This window comes from Platichthys flesus, chromosome 3 (genome assembly GCF_949316205.1).
Source record: "Platichthys flesus chromosome 3, fPlaFle2.1, whole genome shotgun sequence".
NCBI classification, from domain to species: domain Eukaryota; kingdom Metazoa; phylum Chordata; class Actinopteri; order Pleuronectiformes; family Pleuronectidae; genus Platichthys; species Platichthys flesus.
The window spans coordinates 22,634,618-22,652,430 of record NC_084947.1 but is presented as its reverse complement, the minus strand read 5'-3'; the positions used below and the strand labels follow the sequence as shown (position 1 = coordinate 22,652,430).

The 17,813-nt window shown below is 40.7% G+C and overlaps 2 protein-coding genes and 1 non-coding gene across 3 annotated transcripts; 2 read left to right on the top strand and 1 right to left on the bottom strand.

Annotated features, from left to right (window-relative positions):
* Window positions 1-633: 633 nt before the first annotated feature.
* rchy1 (ring finger and CHY zinc finger domain containing 1) lies at window positions 634-5,394 on the bottom strand. Its single transcript, XM_062384910.1, has 9 exons — window positions 5,305-5,394; window positions 4,676-4,795; window positions 4,420-4,535; window positions 3,979-4,057; window positions 3,825-3,869; window positions 3,630-3,688; window positions 3,304-3,333; window positions 2,869-2,989; window positions 634-2,639 (listed from the first exon to the last, which is right to left on the bottom strand). Exons 1-9 carry the CDS (start codon window positions 5,350-5,352, stop codon window positions 2,439-2,441), a joined length of 819 nt encoding a protein of 272 aa, XP_062240894.1. The 5' UTR covers window positions 5,353-5,394; the 3' UTR covers window positions 634-2,438.
* Window positions 5,395-7,423: 2,029 nt separating this feature from the next.
* trnag-ccc (transfer RNA glycine (anticodon CCC)) lies at window positions 7,424-7,494 on the top strand. The gene has a single exon. It is a non-coding gene; the product is annotated as a tRNA-Gly (tRNA).
* Window positions 7,495-7,801: 307 nt separating this feature from the next.
* On the top strand, window positions 7,802-17,466 carry LOC133950642 (cytotoxic granule associated RNA binding protein TIA1-like). Its single transcript, XM_062384710.1, has 12 exons — window positions 7,802-8,071; window positions 8,826-8,922; window positions 9,165-9,263; window positions 10,144-10,198; window positions 10,654-10,741; window positions 11,862-11,937; window positions 12,159-12,267; window positions 12,358-12,453; window positions 13,304-13,388; window positions 13,793-13,931; window positions 14,439-14,590; window positions 16,068-17,466. Exons 1-12 carry the CDS (start codon window positions 8,043-8,045, stop codon window positions 16,204-16,206), a joined length of 1,164 nt encoding a protein of 387 aa, XP_062240694.1. The 5' UTR covers window positions 7,802-8,042; the 3' UTR covers window positions 16,207-17,466.
* Window positions 17,467-17,813: the final 347 nt, after the last annotated feature.

Below are 17,813 nucleotides of genomic sequence, written 5' to 3'. Positions count from 1 at the left end.
TTTGAAAACACTTATGGCATCTAATTCTGCTCAAAGACGACAGTGAATGAGATCCACACTTTACTCAAAAGTGGCAAAAAATTCTTTCTTTAATCCCTCTGACTCACATGCAGAAAAGAACTCAATGTCCAGTGGTGTGAATACTGTACTGATGAAAGTCCACATACACCGGAACCATTTTTTTAACTCCACATAAACGCACTGTGACTTGTTCCCTTTCACTCAGTCCATTTTAAAATCCCTGGGCGTGGGTCTTACATTTAAAAATCCTCAACTGCCCTTTGCTGTGCTACAAACATGTCAATGAAGTAAGTGTAAAGACGTACTACAGTATCTAACGGAAAATAATTATAACTGGTCGGATACTGTTCAGTAATAAAATCATCACCAGTTCCTCACTCTAAGTATTTTGTCAGTTCATTTCTTTGCCATGGTGCGATGCTTTCACTCAGCTGAGATCTTTCTTTGTGACATGGAGAAGGTAGCAGGAGCTTCTCCGCAAAGTGTTGTTCACAGCAACACAGAAATCTCCGGTGCATGAAGTGAGAGGTGGTGCAGCAGGCATAGGCAAGAACATACTAATTCTGCTGTGGTGATCACATGCTTTCATCCTCAGATCACCCACTCAATGTGAATCCTCCAGGGGATCTCCTGCTTTATTCTCACATGGACTTACTCCGTCATTATCAAGAGTTTTTACTAAGGGGCTGGCAGCCGAAAGTCTGCAGTCTCTCACTCAGACATTTGCATTCTTACATACAACCCCTCTGGAGTATATCAGGAGAGTTTAGTTCATGCCTGAAAACAGCTTTAGTGTAAGATGATGTGAAAGTCTTAGACTGGCATCCTGTCCTAGGCATGCTACAGAAATACAGAAAATAAATAGATTTTTTTTGTAATACATATATACAGCTGTGGCCAAAAGTTTTGAGAATGACACAAGTATTGGATTCACAAAGTTAGCTGCTTCAGTGTTTTTAGATATTTTTGTCAGATTTTACTATGGTATACATAAGTATAATAACAAGCATTTCATAAGTGTCAAAGGCTTTTATTGACAGTTACATTAAGTTTATGCAATGAGTCGTCTTTTTCAAAACCTCTGCAATTCGCCCAGGCATGCTGTCAATTAACTTCTGGGCCACATCCTGACTGATGGCAGCCCATTCTTGCATAATCAATGCTTGGACTTTGTCAGAACTTGTAGGTTTTTGTTTGTCCACCTGCCTCTGGAGGATTGACCTCAAGTTCTCAATGGGATTAAGGTCTGGGGAGTTTCTTAGCCGTGGACCCAAAATGTCGATGTTTTGTTCCCCGAACCACTTAGTTATCACTTATGCCTTATGGCAAGGTGCTCCATCATGCTGGAAAAGGCATTGTTCGTCACAACTGTTTTTGGATGGTTGGGAGAAGTTGCTCTCGGAGGATGTTTTGGTACCATTCTTTATTCACGGCTGTGTTCTTAGGCAAAATTGTTGCTTCTCTTGGCTGAGAAGCAACCCCACACATGACTGGTCTCAGGATGCTTTACTGTTGGCATGACACAGAACTGATGGTAACGCTCACCTTTTCTTCTCCAGACAAGCTTTTTTCCCGGATGCCCCAAACAATCGAAAAGGGGATTCATCAGAAAAAATGACTTTACCCCAGTCCTCAGCAGTCCAATCCATGTACCTTTGGCAGAATATCAGTCTGTCCCTGATGTTTTTCCTGGAGAGAAGTGGCTTCTTTGCTGCCCTTCTTGACACCAGGCCATCCTCCAAACGTCTTCGCCTCACTGTGAGTGCAGATGCACACACACCTGCCTGCTATCATTCCTGAGCAACCTCTGCACTGGTGGTGCCCCGATCCCGCAGCTGAATCAACTTTAAGAGACGGCCCTGGTGCATGCTGGACTTTGTTGGGGGCCCTGAAGCCTTCTACATAGCAATTGAACCACTCTCCTTGAAGTTCCTGATGATCCGATAAATGGTAGATTAGGTGCAATCTTACCAGCAGCAACATCCTGGCCTGTGAAGCCCTTTTTGTGCAAAGTAATGATGATTGCACACGTTTCCTTGCAGGTAACCATAGTTAACAGACGAAGAACAATGATTTCAAGCACCCCTCTCCTTTTTAAAGTTTCCAGTCTGCTATTCTGACTCAATCAGCATTCAACTTCATTTTCATGGCAAAGAGGGACATTGCAATTAATTGCAATTAATTGCAATTCATCTGATCACTCTTCATAGCATTCTGGAGTATATGCAAATTGCCATAATAAAAACTGAGGCAGCAGACTTTGTGAACATTTATATTTGTCATTCTCACAACTTTTGGCCACTGCTCTATATATAATCACAGAATGTTGGCTCTGCCACCTGTTGCAATCATTATAATTTCAACAATGAAGGGGACCAGTCAAAGTCATTTTGGTTGAACTGATATTGTTGCTCGAGTTACTCAGGTTGATCTTGCTGCTCGGGCTCTGTGTCTGTGTCTGCCTCATCCTCAACCTCCTGCTCTGGCTGTTGTTGTGGTTGAGGCTGCTGAATGAGTCCTCCCTCCTGTGCCGTGTTGTAGGAGCCACAGCCAGTGCACTTCATGCCCAGCACATGGAAAGGCACCGTGCAGTGAGCTTGGCAGTCGTTACAAATAATCTGTAGAGAGGACAAAAAAAAGGTAATGGATTATATGTAAAGCTGACCAGTTGGTTGATTACTCATAACATTCATTAGGGTCAATTTTAACTATGGCACAAACTGGATGGAATGACACACAAACCATTGTGAAAAAAAACAATATTACAATAAGATCAGAAATTCAACTCTTCTTTTAACTAAATTATAATATTACTATGGAATCTAAAAGTATTTAGTGAGGTCTTACTTTGACAGTAGCACCCTGGTATTCAGTGGGCATCGGTGAATGAGCGATCTCTACGTCGATCTGTTCCCAGTGGTCCTCCATGGCCCAGGCAGAGTGCATACACAGAGGGCAGCGATACGCTCTGAAACAAAGAAAAATGGCATTTAGAGGAAGCTGTCCCTTAAAACCTTGACACAGACTTTAGTGACCAGTTTACTCAGAGAAACCCAGTTAGTATGAAATATGTGAATAGATTTACATGCTCTGCAGTAAACTGATAACTGTACATTTGCATCTCCGCTGTTACCCAGTCACCTAATTACACAAACTGATGCAGGATTCAATTTGTCTAGAATTGTTTATGTCATACAAATAAATACATAATTCACAAACTTTGACAAAACCATATTTTATTAAAATAAACATTTAACAGGAAAATTGATTTGTTAGACCTACCCTGTTCTGACCATGGCCTCAAAGCAGGTCCTGCAGAGAATCCACAAACACATAAATTGTAACCTTTATGTCTTTCACATAACACAAAATATTATTACTAAATTAAGTACTGGATATATGTAAGGATCATGTAGTTTGATAATTAAAATAAAGCATTTTTCTACATCTTCAACATTTGAGTGTTTTCCGGACTCCTCTTTTCCTCTTTGTAATCACGTGAATCATATTCTTGTCTTGTTTATCAGATACTATTACTGCATGATAAAACATTTTTAAATGGTATGTAGAGTATTCATTCTGTTTTGAGACAAAGCATTGAGTCGTACTTGTGTAACAGATGACCACATGGTAGAACTTGAGCCCCAATTCTGGACGTGTGAATATCCTTTAAAAAAAAAAAGGTCCAGAGTACAAAAGACAGTTAATATAAAATTGTGGAGAAAGCAAAGGAATTAATAAAATGAATATAAATCTCACATCACTCTTTATACTCTCCCGTTATGTATTATATGTTGGGTTACCTCCATACACACTGGGCAGTTCTGTCTTGACACATTTTCAACACACTGAAACATAAAATATAGTTAGAATTAAAGCATTGTGGACACTACAGAAACATATATATTGTGTGTCTGTGTTAGAGACAGGTGGACCCTGTGCCTGTTTAATAATTACCTTGTGGTTTCCCTGTAGATCCTGAGCTAAACACAGATTGCACTTGTCACAATGGAAATATTTCTCACTGGGGCCGATCCTGTAGGAGCCAAAACAGAGAGCCACTGATAAAGGACTCACATCATGCATGAAAAACATGTGAAGGGATTGTTAGAGCATGACACGCACACTCCAAGTTTAAAGGTTATTTCAGTACATAAAAACAAAAAAAGCGTAAGAAGCCAAGTATTTATTTTCCTTGGCACAATTCATAGTAAATAATACGGTAATTCTATTCAGCTGACTTAAAAACACTGAAATCTAATATCAGGGTAGTAAAAACAAAAAATAACGTTAGGATTTTGAATTTAAATACAATTTCAATTATATGGGATGAAAAAAATGACAAAAGGATTTCCCCCTTCGGTAACATTGTTACACTACTATTGTTGTTGCTCTCACCTGCATATTCCACAAGGTAGACAGTGGTACTGCTTCTTATCCTTGTCGAATAAGTGGCAAATGTCACAGTAATACTCCCCGAACTGCAGATGACACTGCTGGCAAGTCTGCTGTGCCTAAAGGACGGATAGCTAAAACATTTTAGCTTCTTTTATCATTAAAATTTTCTCTTGAGGTCAACAGACACTCCATGCACGACTACAACTTTAAAAACCAGAAGGGAAATGGATAGCTGACAGGGGTCGTTCTCTGTTACCTGCTGCACAGTCAGACACCCAGAGCACTGCACTTCTCGGACTTTGAATCGATCCATCTGGTGGTTTTCCTCTGCATCATGGCACAGCCGGCACACGTACAGTTTACCACAACAGGGGGCCTGAGGTGCATAGACACGATATTACACAGGGCTTTTGGCAGGTGAATGCTAATTAAGTCCATCATGTTCATAATATCCAAGGGACAGATCATATCTCAGTGTAGCCTCAAATAGGAACCATCTCTGGCTGCTACAACACTAGAAGCTCATAGAGAGATCTCGTGAAGGACTTAAATTTAGTCTTTTGACACACATTCATTTACACTTTCCCAAATGTTAAAGTGGTGTTAGATGCATTAGGAGTGAGTTACAAGAAAAATATAACGATATCCAATAATGACTCCCAAACCCTGGTCGTTTTTTATTTTTATGGAGCTAACATGTCAGATTGTATAGTCCCATTTCAGAAACTAAGTCATGTGACATAACAGGTAGAGTTTCCTAACGTTAGGCTGCTACCATACAGCAGCGCCTCTCATCGCAGCACAGTTTCACTTCAACACCCTTATGTCTCCACTGACCACTGTGCACATAAAGAAAACACGAACATCAGGTTTCAGTTAACTCACTTTCAATAAGCAGCTGCGGACGTAGTGATCACACCCGGCAGCAGCCATGTTACCTCCAAGTGCTGTTTCTTCTTCTTCGCGCCCGATGCGAGGCTGCCGGCTTTTCTTCTTTGTCGTCGTTTCACAGCGTAGACTGAGCAACACCGCCCTCCCGCGTTTGAGTCAACAAAATGCATAGTGTTACAGTTTTTCTCCATTGCTTTTTCTCATATAAATAGTCAGTGCCCCCAAAATGAAAAGTTCCTTCTCGATTGCTGACTGGCTCATCTCTCAAAGCTTTAAATGCATTTGCCAAAATAACCTAGATGGTTCAGCAAAACTCCGTGGCACAACTGCAAAAGGTCATATCTCTCCCAAAACAGACAACTCATCAGTAAAACTAAATCTTTTTCTCATACAAATAGTCAATGCACGTTTCAATCTTGGCCCAGTACTTTGACACTGAATGGTTACAGTAGATGTTTTCTTTCCAGAATACTATGTGTATCAAACAGAAAAAAGATTAATTCAAGGTTTAACATAAAATACTTTACTGCACTCATACTGCCATGGAAATTGTTACAGTAATTGCCATACATCGTGGTTACAGTAAAAGTAAAACGTACAGCACAATATACTGTCAAACAATAAGCACATCACAACTAAAATTAGGTATAGCCTACACTTACAACACATACAGAAAGAAAGTAAAGCAAAGCTGGAGGTTCACTAGTTTTCATCCTCACTCTCCTGCTCATCCTCCCGAGCATGTCTGTCTGGCCACAGATTTTCATCAAAATCACATCTGATGTTCTTCCTTGCTATGCAACGGGGGAAAAATTGGCGTGCATGCCGCAACCATCCCTGACACTGCTCTGCTGTGACATCACCACAAGCAGCATCCATTGCCTGGAGAAGGGACCTCTGGTTTTGAGTCTGATGCTCATAGACCCTTCACCTCCATGGAGAAAAAAACTGCACCTGATAGTTGCACCTGAAAATTAAGCCGATGATCCAAGAGATCCATATTACAGTATATACCATGATGTTTTTCATGGTATTATGTGCCTGAAAGATTTTGACAGTGGAGTGAACTACTGTGCAGGTGATGATGTACACAAGGAATTTATGCCAACATGTTCTGCAGAGAACAACAACTTGACTGAGAAGCAACAGTCAGTTTAGACCAGCAAGATATATTCAATTGGTAATTGGGCTAACTGAAGGCAATTGTACCTAACCGTTTGCAAAGGAGTGCTAAATCATTTGAAATTTGTGCAAGCGGTAGGCAATTGTACTTTTCATGTGCAAGGATGTGCCAATATAATTGCAATTTGATTAAAGGAATGTGATATTCCATAATTCCTGTTGTGAACAAGTACCCGGTGGTTTGGAGGTTTGCATGTGTTGATTTGAGAATGTCTTTTCTGTTTCGTGAAATGAGCCAAAGCAATCGTGAAAAACTGTAAAATAAACAAGCAACAATGCTGAAACTCAGACTGAATGTATCTGTACATTTCTTATAATGTTCAAATCTATTAGTGTTTGAGGCAAACCTTGTTATACATTAATAATACACTATTAGAGGAACAGTGATATTCTTTCTCAGTGACAGGGACTTTCTCTCAACCGATATCAATAAAACAGCCGAACCGATTTCACAATGAAAAATCACTCCAGTTACATATCAATCAGATGAAATTGAATAATAGTTATATAACATTAGACAAACAACTTAATTTATAAATAAATATAACTAAATAAAGGAAGAGACAGATAGATATATAGATAGATAGATAGATAGATAGATAGATAGATAGATAGATAGATAGATAGACAGATAGATAGATAGATAGAGAGGGAGATAGAGAGATTGAAAGTTAGGTAGACAGATAGAGAGATAGGTGGATGGATGGATGGATAAGATGGTGATTATCCCTTGTATGTTTGCAGATCTTCTGCACAATTTTAGTTACCAACTAGCCCATCTTAGGGTTATCAAGTGTTTTGGATTCGTAATTAATTATGCAGGCCGAACTTGAGGATACACTGACGCTAAATGTGAATCCGACTGGCTACTAACGTGTGTTCATATTTATGTAGCTGTTTATACATACTGCTGGCACGTGTATAGGCATGAGCGCCGCTGGTGTAGTGGTATCATGCAAGATTCCCATTCTTGCGACCCGGGTTCGATTCCCGGGCGGCGCACGTCTTTTGCTTCAGTGCCTTGTGGCATAAAATCATATCAGACATAACTGAGACGTTAATGTTCATAGGAAACATACGTGCAACACTTATGCTTTCTTCTAAATAACCGGGCCTATCAGTTGTGTTCAGCTGTTTCCCGTTTTTGTACTTGGGTCAATAAAGCTGTGAGGGGAAAAAGGCTGGTGTAAATATGACTAAAATGATCTTACTAGTTCAACATGGCGCTCAGTAAGTCACTGTCTGTACAGATGCGGGCACATCTCTGTGTGTGGGAGAAGGAGCGCTGGCCTGGGCTCTGGATTCATTTCAGCGCGCAGGTTGACGCTGCTGACGCCGCTCCTCCGCCATCTTCAACTTCCTATTGTTTGCATCAGACTGTCTGCGGTGTGTGTGTCTGAGTGTGTGTGTGTGTGTGTGAGAGAGAGAGAGGATCAGCCGCCGATCTGCCATTTAATAGTTGATCAGCCTTCAGGTTCGCGGTCGATCGAGCACCAACGCTTTGTATGTCATTGGATTAAAGACGCTCCGCACGCGACCTCCAAACCTTGATGATGGACGACGATCAACCCAGAACCTTGTGAGTAACGGCGGCCCTGTCTATGTACTGGAATGGCTAGGCTCCGTGTTAACTACGGCGCTTCGGTAATGTTTCCACGTTGTTGTTTCATTTAAAACGACAAAACCTTGACTTTTCGACTCGCGTGGGCATTGTATTGGCATCCTCGTGTCGCTTCTTCCTAAAGCACTGTTTGCAAATGTAGCAGAACGAGTCTAATTTACGACGCACACGTTGTTTGATTTAGCCGTATAAATAGACGGAACCGTAAGTGGTCCGAAAATGAAACGGAGGGGCTAGTTAATGCTAGCTATCGTTAGCCAAAGATGCCAACGCAGTTAGCCAGCCGCCTCCTCTGATATGCGCACGTTTTCGTCGAATTGTTGCTTCTTTTCTGTAAAGAAGTATTGTTTTATTTACCAAAGCATTTGCCAGAGGATCGTGAAAAGGGTTGCATAAAAAATCTAAATTACAGCTAGCTGCCATCCCTCTTAGCATGAGGCCCGTTCGAACCGGCTAGCGTTACCTTTAGCTAGCCGGCAGACAAGCCACGTCAACGCTAGGAGAGAAGGCACGGGAGAGCACCCGTAATGGGAGGGGGGACCACACTCGAGATGTCTGTGTGAAATGCATACGATTAACAGAAGTATCTAGTCTATTTTGATTTTTTTTATTCTTCAAAATAATGAATTGTTATTGGTTGTAGCTAGCTCGGTTAACTAGCCTTTGTTTGCATGCTACTTCCTGTTTCCCTCATCTCTCTCCTTGTTGGCAGGTATGTGGGGAATCTGTCCAGGGATGTCACCGAGCCACTCATCCTTCAGGTCTTCACACAGATAGGACCATGCAAGAGCTGTAAAATGATAGTTGATGTGAGTGTTAGCCCCTCGACTGGTTTATACACATATGGTCTGTTAGTAGGAGATCGTACTCCACTGTGGCCCTGAAAGATGGTGGTCCCTCAATCTGCATATGTGCTCGATATTGATACTCTTCTCTCAGCTTGTTGTATCAGGCCTCACACGTCAAAGTACAGTAGGTGACTGATGTCATGAGTGATAAAATCAAAAACATTGCTGTGCACTTAATATCAGTGTTGTTTCCCAATTGACAGACAGCGGGAAATGATCCGTACTGCTTTGTGGAGTTCTATGACCACAGGCATGCTGCTGCCTCATTGGCAGCCATGAATGGAAGGAAAATAATGGGTAAGGTAAGCTATCGTATCTAAAGGGTGAGTGGGGATGGGAGGGCGTCGGGTGTGGTAATTTAGGTTTTGTGTCTTTAATGTAAAGGTGATCGGTCAATACAAGCATTCATATTCCATTACAGGTAAGGTCTTCCAACTATCAAGGGAGAGCTGCTGCAGCCAGTGTTCAAATCAGATCTTGAAGACTACCAGAAAATGACCTCAAGTTATAATTTTGGCTCCATCATTTTAAACGAATTGTCTTGAAATTCATGGACCTGTGATGTTACGTCTGTAAGAATGTTTCAAGTGTGTGACTTGAGATTTAGGGTTGGGAAGAAGTAAGTAGGGGCAAAAATTTATTTTTGGGGTTCATTGATGTGCTGCACTTTCAAGTAAATATTCAAGGCCATATGAAAAAAACTCCAGCAAGAACCATTAACGTTTAAAAGACCACAGGGCCTTATAAAAGAATATATAAGGTATACTTTGTGGTGTAATAAAGGTAGAGCTCCTGTACTCAGTGCTAGGACATAAACTGGAAAGCCCTAATGAATATGATGCTGAACTGAGTAACTACTCTTATGTGAGGTGCTCTGCAAATGAGTTTTGTAACTTCCAGTAATATCTGTATGAAAAAGTTTGAGTCACACATGGTAGACTAGTTGCAGATTATTTTCTATAAAGATAATTGAGGTCTCATGATTTGTCTCATGATTTGATACGAGACACTTTCTTGTTCAATGCTGCTTGAGGTACACAGGATACAAGTGAGGGGAAAAGGACAGTTTCACAGGAAATAAGTACCACATTTGAAGCCATTATAGTGGAGATGACCATGTTTTTCTGTAAGTGACGTAAACATACCCCACCTGGCTTGTTTTTTCTCTGTCCCTCTCCACAGGAGGTCAAAGTAAACTGGGCCACGACGCCAACCAGCCAGAAAAAAGATACAAGTAGTAAGTACAGCTGCTTGTCACTGGAGATAACACTTGATTGGCAATTTGTTAGTTTTAACGAGGTGTATATATCAGTCTAATATATTATTCTGGCAGAAAACCTGTTTTAACAAAAGTGAACATTAATATCTAGATGGTGAATTTACTGAAGGACTTTGGTCCTAGTCTGAATTAGTTTAAGCAAGATCAACCTACTAATAAACTGCCAAATGAATGTATATTTTAACATGAGTAATGTGGACATGTCTGATTCATAAATAGAAATCACAGGCAAATATTTACACTGCACTTATGCTTACATATATTATTATGTAGTTGGTTTACCAGGATGATGCTGCTTTTATATCCCCCCAATTAACAATCTTATTAAAATGAACTGACCCAGGTAAAACATCAGTCATTGAAAAGGTATTTGTTGTAACACATGCTCCTTCTCTGCTGTTTTCCCCCCATAGATCACTTTCATGTCTTCGTTGGAGACCTCAGCCCAGAAATAACTACAGAAGACGTCAAAGCTGCCTTCGGTCCATTTGGCAGGATATCGTAAGTATAGTGCTAAAATTTACTGACTAAGTTTCAGTAAATTTTTGCTGAAAGTGTCTAAGCTTGCGGAGGTGGACCCACAATTGATGTGTCCAAGGGTCCGTGAATCCACCTTGTGTGAAGATATCAGAGGACATTTAGGCTAAAGCGTATATCAATGTCTGGGCTTGCGGACACTTAGCTGACACCACACCAGCAGTATGGAGTCTTGGTGTGTTTTTTTTCTGTTCTATCGCGTCTGAAGTATAAGTCGCTATTGACTTCAATTGGATTTGGCTGCATGAAACAAAGTTCAGCCCTTAAACTCCAGAAATGTTTTGTGGACTCAAAACAGTTCATCCACCACTCCATCGACATAGTGGTCAGTAGATGATAAGTGCATTTTCTGTGAACAATCCCTTTTAAGCTGCTTTCAAACAGGCACTGAATCACGCTGTTCCTCTGTATTTTTCTTCGGAGGAGGAGGTGCATGTGTCTGAGTGAGACGCTACATTGTCCATGCATAAAGGCAAACTGCGATAGACTCCATAGCCACTTCTCCGGATTTTACCCACAGGTCCTGTCTGACAACTATTTAAGACAATTAAATTGTAGATGGAAACTGCTACATTGCTTTGATATCAGGCAGTAATATTTTTTTCACGTTCCCGCCTCATATCAATGAAACATACAAAATACCAGGAACCCTGTGCGCATGCAGTACATGTATATAAGGCCCTGCACTGCTCCAGATTTTTTTCGTTTTAATTAAGGATGATACATTGATTCAATAAGGTAGTTGCCAGCAAATAATTGCAATTGATTTTGACATTGACATTATTTATAATCTAAATGTGGATGTTTACTTGTCTTCTGTGTACTGACTTGAATGTATTGTGGTTTTGTTTGAACAAAATAAGACAATTATAACATGTTGACCCAGTGTTTGGGAAACTGTAGGGAATTATTTTTCATTATTCAGAAATGCAATCAACCAAGCAATGAATGGAGGTAAATAAACGGTAGATAAAAAGTTAGTTCATTATTTACTTGTATACTTAATTGAATACACTATCTATTTTCAGTGGAGCATTCATGTTGGCGACATGTGATGTAACGATGTTGTCGTGTTTGTCCACAGAGACGCTCGTGTTGTGAAAGATATGGCTACAGGGAAATCTAGGGGCTATGGCTTTGTGTCTTTCTTCAACAAATGGGTGAGTAGACATCATTGTGTCAGTACTGCTGTTTAGGGGGGTCTTAAAGCATTATTATTTCTGCAAAACATGCTCTAAGGACCAGAAGCATTCTGTCTTGTTATATAAAACAAAATAAGATGTTTCACATCGGTTACTTATTTATTTGGGTTCTGTGCTTTTATATTTGACATAACTAGACTGCAGCATGATGCATCAACCAAATGCTTTCTTTGTTCCAGGATGCAGAAAACGCCATTCAGCAGATGGGGGGACAGTGGTTAGGAGGAAGACAGATTCGAACTAACTGGGCCACAAGAAAGCCCCCTGCCCCAAAGGCCACTTATGAAAGTGTGTAGTTTTAAATGTGCAGTTTTTGCTTGTTCAAGATGTTGGATCACATGTTTATAGCGAATTTGTCTTTTTGTATTTTCCTCCCAGGTAATTCCAAGCACCTATCATTTGAGGAAGTAGTGAGTCAGTCAAGTCCCAGTAACTGCACCGTGTACTGTGGTGGAGTCAGCGCCGGACTGACGGGTGAGGAGAAGTACGAGTATTGTTGCTACCAACACAATTATAATAACACTGACCAGATGACTGAGGAAAGCACTTAATTAACCCATTAAGACCAAAAGTGAAGAGTCAAAACTGTTTTTTCGAAAAAAGTTTTAAAATATCCAAGCATTGCTCAATAACGAACCCCTAAAACCTGAGGATCTTCCTTACAGCTGACAAAATTGCCAGCACTTAAATAACTTAAATTTGTCTGAGGCAGACAGAGACATCAAAAAAAAACATTTAACAGCTTAAACGTTTGGATTTCTTTGGTAATCATTGCCTTCCTGTATACTGCTTAACATAATAAAAAAAAAAAACAGTAAAATTTCAGAGATCTTCCTCCTTCTCAAACACGTCTCTTGCCAACTGTGCCTTGGCCAGCATGTCAACAGGAATCTTCAACCTTGTAATTTCATCAATGAAACGCTCACTGTAATCTGCTACAATATGGCTCCCCTCACTTTGATCATCAGCCATCGTCTGACACACTACTTAAAAAATATTTTGCAGGCTACGACCTCTACAAAACAGGTCTGGGTGGGGGCTACCACAGAGTGGTCAATGGGGATAGTGAGGTCATGGGTGGGAGGCCCCTTGAGAACGATGGCATTGTGAGATGTTTTGTCTCATTCAGCTCTGAAGGGAGAAGCACACATTTGTCTTAATTGGTTATAGGTTGAGGCTGGTCTTATTTTATAGCATTCAACAATAAGGCCAAAACTAACAAAACATGTCAAGTGTAATCTGTGTATATGCCATGTTTCTCTTTTTTCTCTTTATCAACTCTAATAGTTTGATATCTTATGCTCCTCATCTCCTTGTCTTGCAGAACAACTGATGAGACAGACTTTCTCCGCCTTTGGACAAATCATGGAAATCAGAGTTTTTCCAGATAAAGGTTATTCATTTGTGAGGTATGTGGAGACTTTAGTTTAACTTTGCTTTTCCTTTCCCCCTTTTTTCATCAAGGTCAGTGAATGATACACTGCTTCTTGATCTGATGACTTCATTCTAAATAAATTGCTGAGTTCTGGATTTTAAATAACCCTAACAATGAAACCTCTTTTTAGTGATGTGAGCAGCATGGGTTATACTCGCAAGCAGGATCTGAGCCGTCAGTTTTCAATTTTCATTACTGATTAAGTGTTGACACATGGTTTCATCTCACATGGGACCAGTTAGATCCTTGCAGTGCAGATGTTATAGGACAGCCTTTCTCACAGTTTGCTGTCAGGTCTCCAGCAGTGGTGTTCACCATCGCTGATTTAAATGAGGTACAGTGTTTACTTATTCCCTCTCTACCTCTATTTGTGTCCAGGTTTAACTCCCATGAGTCAGCAGCCCATGCCATTGTGTCAGTGAATGGCTCTTCAATAGAGGGCCACATAGTTAAATGCTACTGGGGTAAAGAGACCCCGGACATGCTGAACCCGATGCAGCAGATGCCCGTGCCCCAGGTAAGGACACCAAAGATCCCTCCTCTTCCTGAAGCTGGCTTAGCAGATGTCCGTGCACATTCATGTGTTTTGGGGGCGTAGATTTAAAGACATGGACCATGGGAGGGTTTGGATGTATCGGTTGCAGTTTCTCAAAATGTCGCGTGTCGTTGCTAACTTTTCCAGGGTTATCAATCCTAGCTTTGACTGACATCAGTCGGTTAGAGCTGCAGTGTCATATATATATATATATATATGTGTACAACTTCATCATCAGTTGGTTTAAAATTGTTATTGAAACAACTCAATGAAAAGCTATTATACAGAAGTTACTGATTATTAAATGATATATCATTGTGAAATCAATCATAAAACTTGGATTATCCTTGTGACTCTCAGGGAAACCTTCCCTTTTGTCCTCGCTTTAGTGGTGTTTTTAAAAGTCCATCTTTGTATCACATGATACCCTTTTTTTGGTGTCTGCCTCCTTGAAGCAAACGTAAACCATACTTGTACTGTGTCCTACAGCAAAACAAGATGGGCTTCGCAGCAGCCCAGCCCTATGGCCAGTGGGGCCAGTGGTATGGCAACGGGCCCCAGATTAGCCAGTACGTCCCCAACGGTTGGCAGGTGCCAACCTACGGCGTCTACAGCCAGGCTTGGAACCAGCAGGGCTTCAAGTAAGTAGCACGGTGTGCACAGGGCTCCCCTTCACCACCTCCTCCTGCAGCACCAGAGTTCCCCTTCAACATCGGAGAGCAGCGAGAGCCAGCTCTGGCCACAGGAGGGAGCCATGACCTCCCTCCCCCAACCCCACTTCCCGCCCATCTGCCCTCACCAGCACCTCATCTCTCTTATCATGACAAGATTAAGAACTGAGCACACACACATTCACACAGAACTATCTCAACTTCAGTTTTGTTGTTACCTGTGTTTGTGTGGCAGTACAGATCAATGTGACAAACATATCTTAACAACCGAAGGTTTTTTTTCCAAAATATTTTTGTCTTGAATTTTCACACATACTTTAAAATCTGTCAGATATCCCAAACACAAATGTAAGACTGCCTTAAAGTAGGTACAATCTTTTTTATACATTTCAAGACATTTAAAAGTAACAGAAATATGAAAAATGCTTGAAGCTCAGAACAAAGTTTCACTTTGATCATTGATGAAGAATGCAAATCCCCTTTTTGTAAGATTGCCCACTGTGTGTAAGAACTGTGTTCTTTAAGGCTGTTCATTTGTTTTGTATGTCTAAATTCATGTCAGCTTTTTACAGATTTTCTTTTGATTGTTTGATTTATTTTTACATTTGCCTGTGAATTTGATCTGTACATGATTATCAGTGGGACATGTTAAATATAATTTGTAGATTATCAAATTTTGTTTTTGTTTAGACAGCCGATGTGCAGTGATGCTTTGTACACCAAAGAAAAATAAAAGAGAGGCCATTATGGTGTTGACAGTCTAACATTCTTGGCGAGCAGGTGTATGAATAGGCTCTGTACAGAGGTGTGAGGTAGATTAACGTAGTATGATTTTTCGATGCAGTAGGAGTAAATGCACAATTCCTGAGACAGAGGGCAGGTCTCTCTTGACTTGAAGCTAAGACCTTATCGTTTAATGGCTGTCATTCTCCACACTGAACTTAGAATTCAGTTGATTTACACGATTGATGAAAGACTTAGAGTACGTCACGTGAATCAGGTTAGAATTTAAGTTTGTGGTCAAAGTGTTGCCAGATAAATGAAGAGATAATTTACATGGTTGTAGAATAGTGCGACTACAGCAGTTGGGTGGGGGAAGGAAGGAATATTTAGCTCGCTGCGCTTGGCCTGTACACTCTGTCTGCTTTGTCCACCCATGTTTAATCAAACAACACTTAGCTTTGGCCCTTCCAAGGCGCCCTCAACTTTCTGATTTTTGTTTTGTTTCCTTTTAATTTTTTTGCTAGCTTGATTTTCGCCTAGCCTGCCTCACCCTCACAACCTCTGATAACTCTTGTTTGCCGCCTTGTCCTCATTCTAGCCTGTCCAGATTCTAGTAGCTCTAAAGTATACCGTCCCTTTGGCTCCCTTTCGCCTTGTCTCTTCTAACCTGCTGGCATTTTGTCTTTCTGTCTCTCTCTCTCTCTTTACCTCATTTTTTTCGCAGTCACTTACCGGCCAGTGCTGGGTGGACTGGCATGGGCGCCATCAGTAACGGTGGGGTAATGGAACCTACACAGGGATTGAATGGGAGTATGCTAGCCAACCAACCCGGTATGGGAGCCGCAGGATACCCCACACACTGATAAGTGGGCAGGGTGGGAGAATTGTCAACCATCAGCCTCTTATTGGCTGTACGGTGCCCCACGGGGCTGTGTAACATCGCCTCCATTTGTGGCAGGACTAGGACTTTTACTGGGATGTGGAACCTAATGGGAAGGTTGACGTCTGAAGGAAATGTAAATGGGATTTCATTGGGGGTTTGGAGTAACGGGAGCCAGGGAGGAGCGATTTGACCCACACCGGTCTTTACACCCTTTGTGGAAAGCAAGACTGGCCAAGAACCAGGGCTCTTACCATTTTTAAGTTAACTGTAAATGAGTATAAAACTGTAAAGGAGAAACTTTGGGATTTTTGTTTCTGGGTTTTACAAATTGCTTCCATTTTCACACATTTCCTCTCAGACAGCCACAGAGAGGTTTGTCCTTTTTTTAAAGAAACTGTTAAATTCTGAGTTGTGCTAAGTTATGAACCTTAGTTATTATTTGAGGAATGGAAATCAGCTACATTTGTTTCCATTTTCTCTTGGATTAAAATCAAGTGCAGGGATTGTTGCCACTGCTGTTTCTCTGTAAGGGCAGATATATATTGCACAGTTTTTTCCTCTCTTGTACATGGACAAATTTGACTACCAAGAGTTTTCTTTTTGCATTCCATTTCTCCATATCTTTCAGACAGCCTCAAAGCATTTTGCCACTTGTAAATAACCATTCATACATCCAATCATTTGAAACAGTGTAAGTAAAATGCTACTGTTAACTGTGGGTGCTTGCTTTTCTCTTTTTGTTTTGATAACTCGACAGTTAACTCAACATTGTGCATAGCAGAGTGGCACTATGAAATGTGACACTGGCACAGTGCAGCACACATATACACACACACACACACACACACACACACACACACGATTCTTCCATGCAGGGATAACACGGCATTGCCATTCAGTGCACACTTAAATTAAAATGTTAAAAGGTGAACATGTTTGACACTTCTGATGTTTTTTAAATATCTATTGAAACGCCAGTATTTTATATCAAAAATCTGAGTGGATTCAACCTTTACACCTGCTCTTTTTGCCAGAGAAATGGAGAGGCCATTGTAACTGTTGCCTTATAGAGCTGGTTTCTTTTAGCTGACAAGACCCTCTTTTTAATTAGGCAGTGCCTACAGACATTTTCAGACCTTTTTGTTTAGAAAGGTGTTAGCCCTGAGAACTGATGACTCTGCTACTGTAATCAATGTTTTCTTGCTTTGTCCAATTAAAATGCTCATGCACATAAACTGCACTGTGTGTTAGTTGCTTTTTTCTCATGGACACCTGGTTTTCTAGGAAACATTAATAGAGATTTAATTATGAAAGGCTTTGTTTGTAGTTTAATGCAAGAACAGCAGACGATTGTACAAGATTATACGGCACAATTAACCCCTAATCAGTATACATTTTTAACTGAACATTATTTTGTATGTGCGGTGTAGGTCTGCAGTAATTCTAAGTCCAATATAATATAAGTACTGAAAAGATTAATATTGCTCTCAGGTTTAAAGGCCAGTTATCTCTCTGTCTTCATCCTATATTTATACTGTGTACATACTGGATTTATTTTGTCAATGTCAACCTGTGGTACCATATTGG

Bases quoted from the DNA above. Each gene is read 5' to 3' on its own strand.
- rchy1 (XM_062384910.1), bottom strand. From the start codon at position 5,352: ATGGCTGCTGCCGGGTGTGATCACTACGTCCGCAGCTGCTTATTGAAA. The intron at 3,870-3,978 runs GTAATTATTAAA...TTTATGTTTCAG, and splicing joins ATCTACAGGGAAACCACAAG to TGTGTTGAAAATGTGTCAAG. The intron at 3,334-3,629 runs GTACGACTCAAT...GATTCTCTGCAG, and splicing joins TGTGGTCATCTGTTACACAA to GACCTGCTTTGAGGCCATGG.
- LOC133950642 (XM_062384710.1), top strand. From the start codon at position 8,043: ATGATGGACGACGATCAACCCAGAACCTT. The intron at 12,454-13,303 runs GTGAGGAGAAGT...CTTGTCTTGCAG, and splicing joins AGTCAGCGCCGGACTGACGG to AACAACTGATGAGACAGACT. The intron at 13,932-14,438 runs GTAAGGACACCA...TGTGTCCTACAG, and splicing joins AGCAGATGCCCGTGCCCCAG to CAAAACAAGATGGGCTTCGC.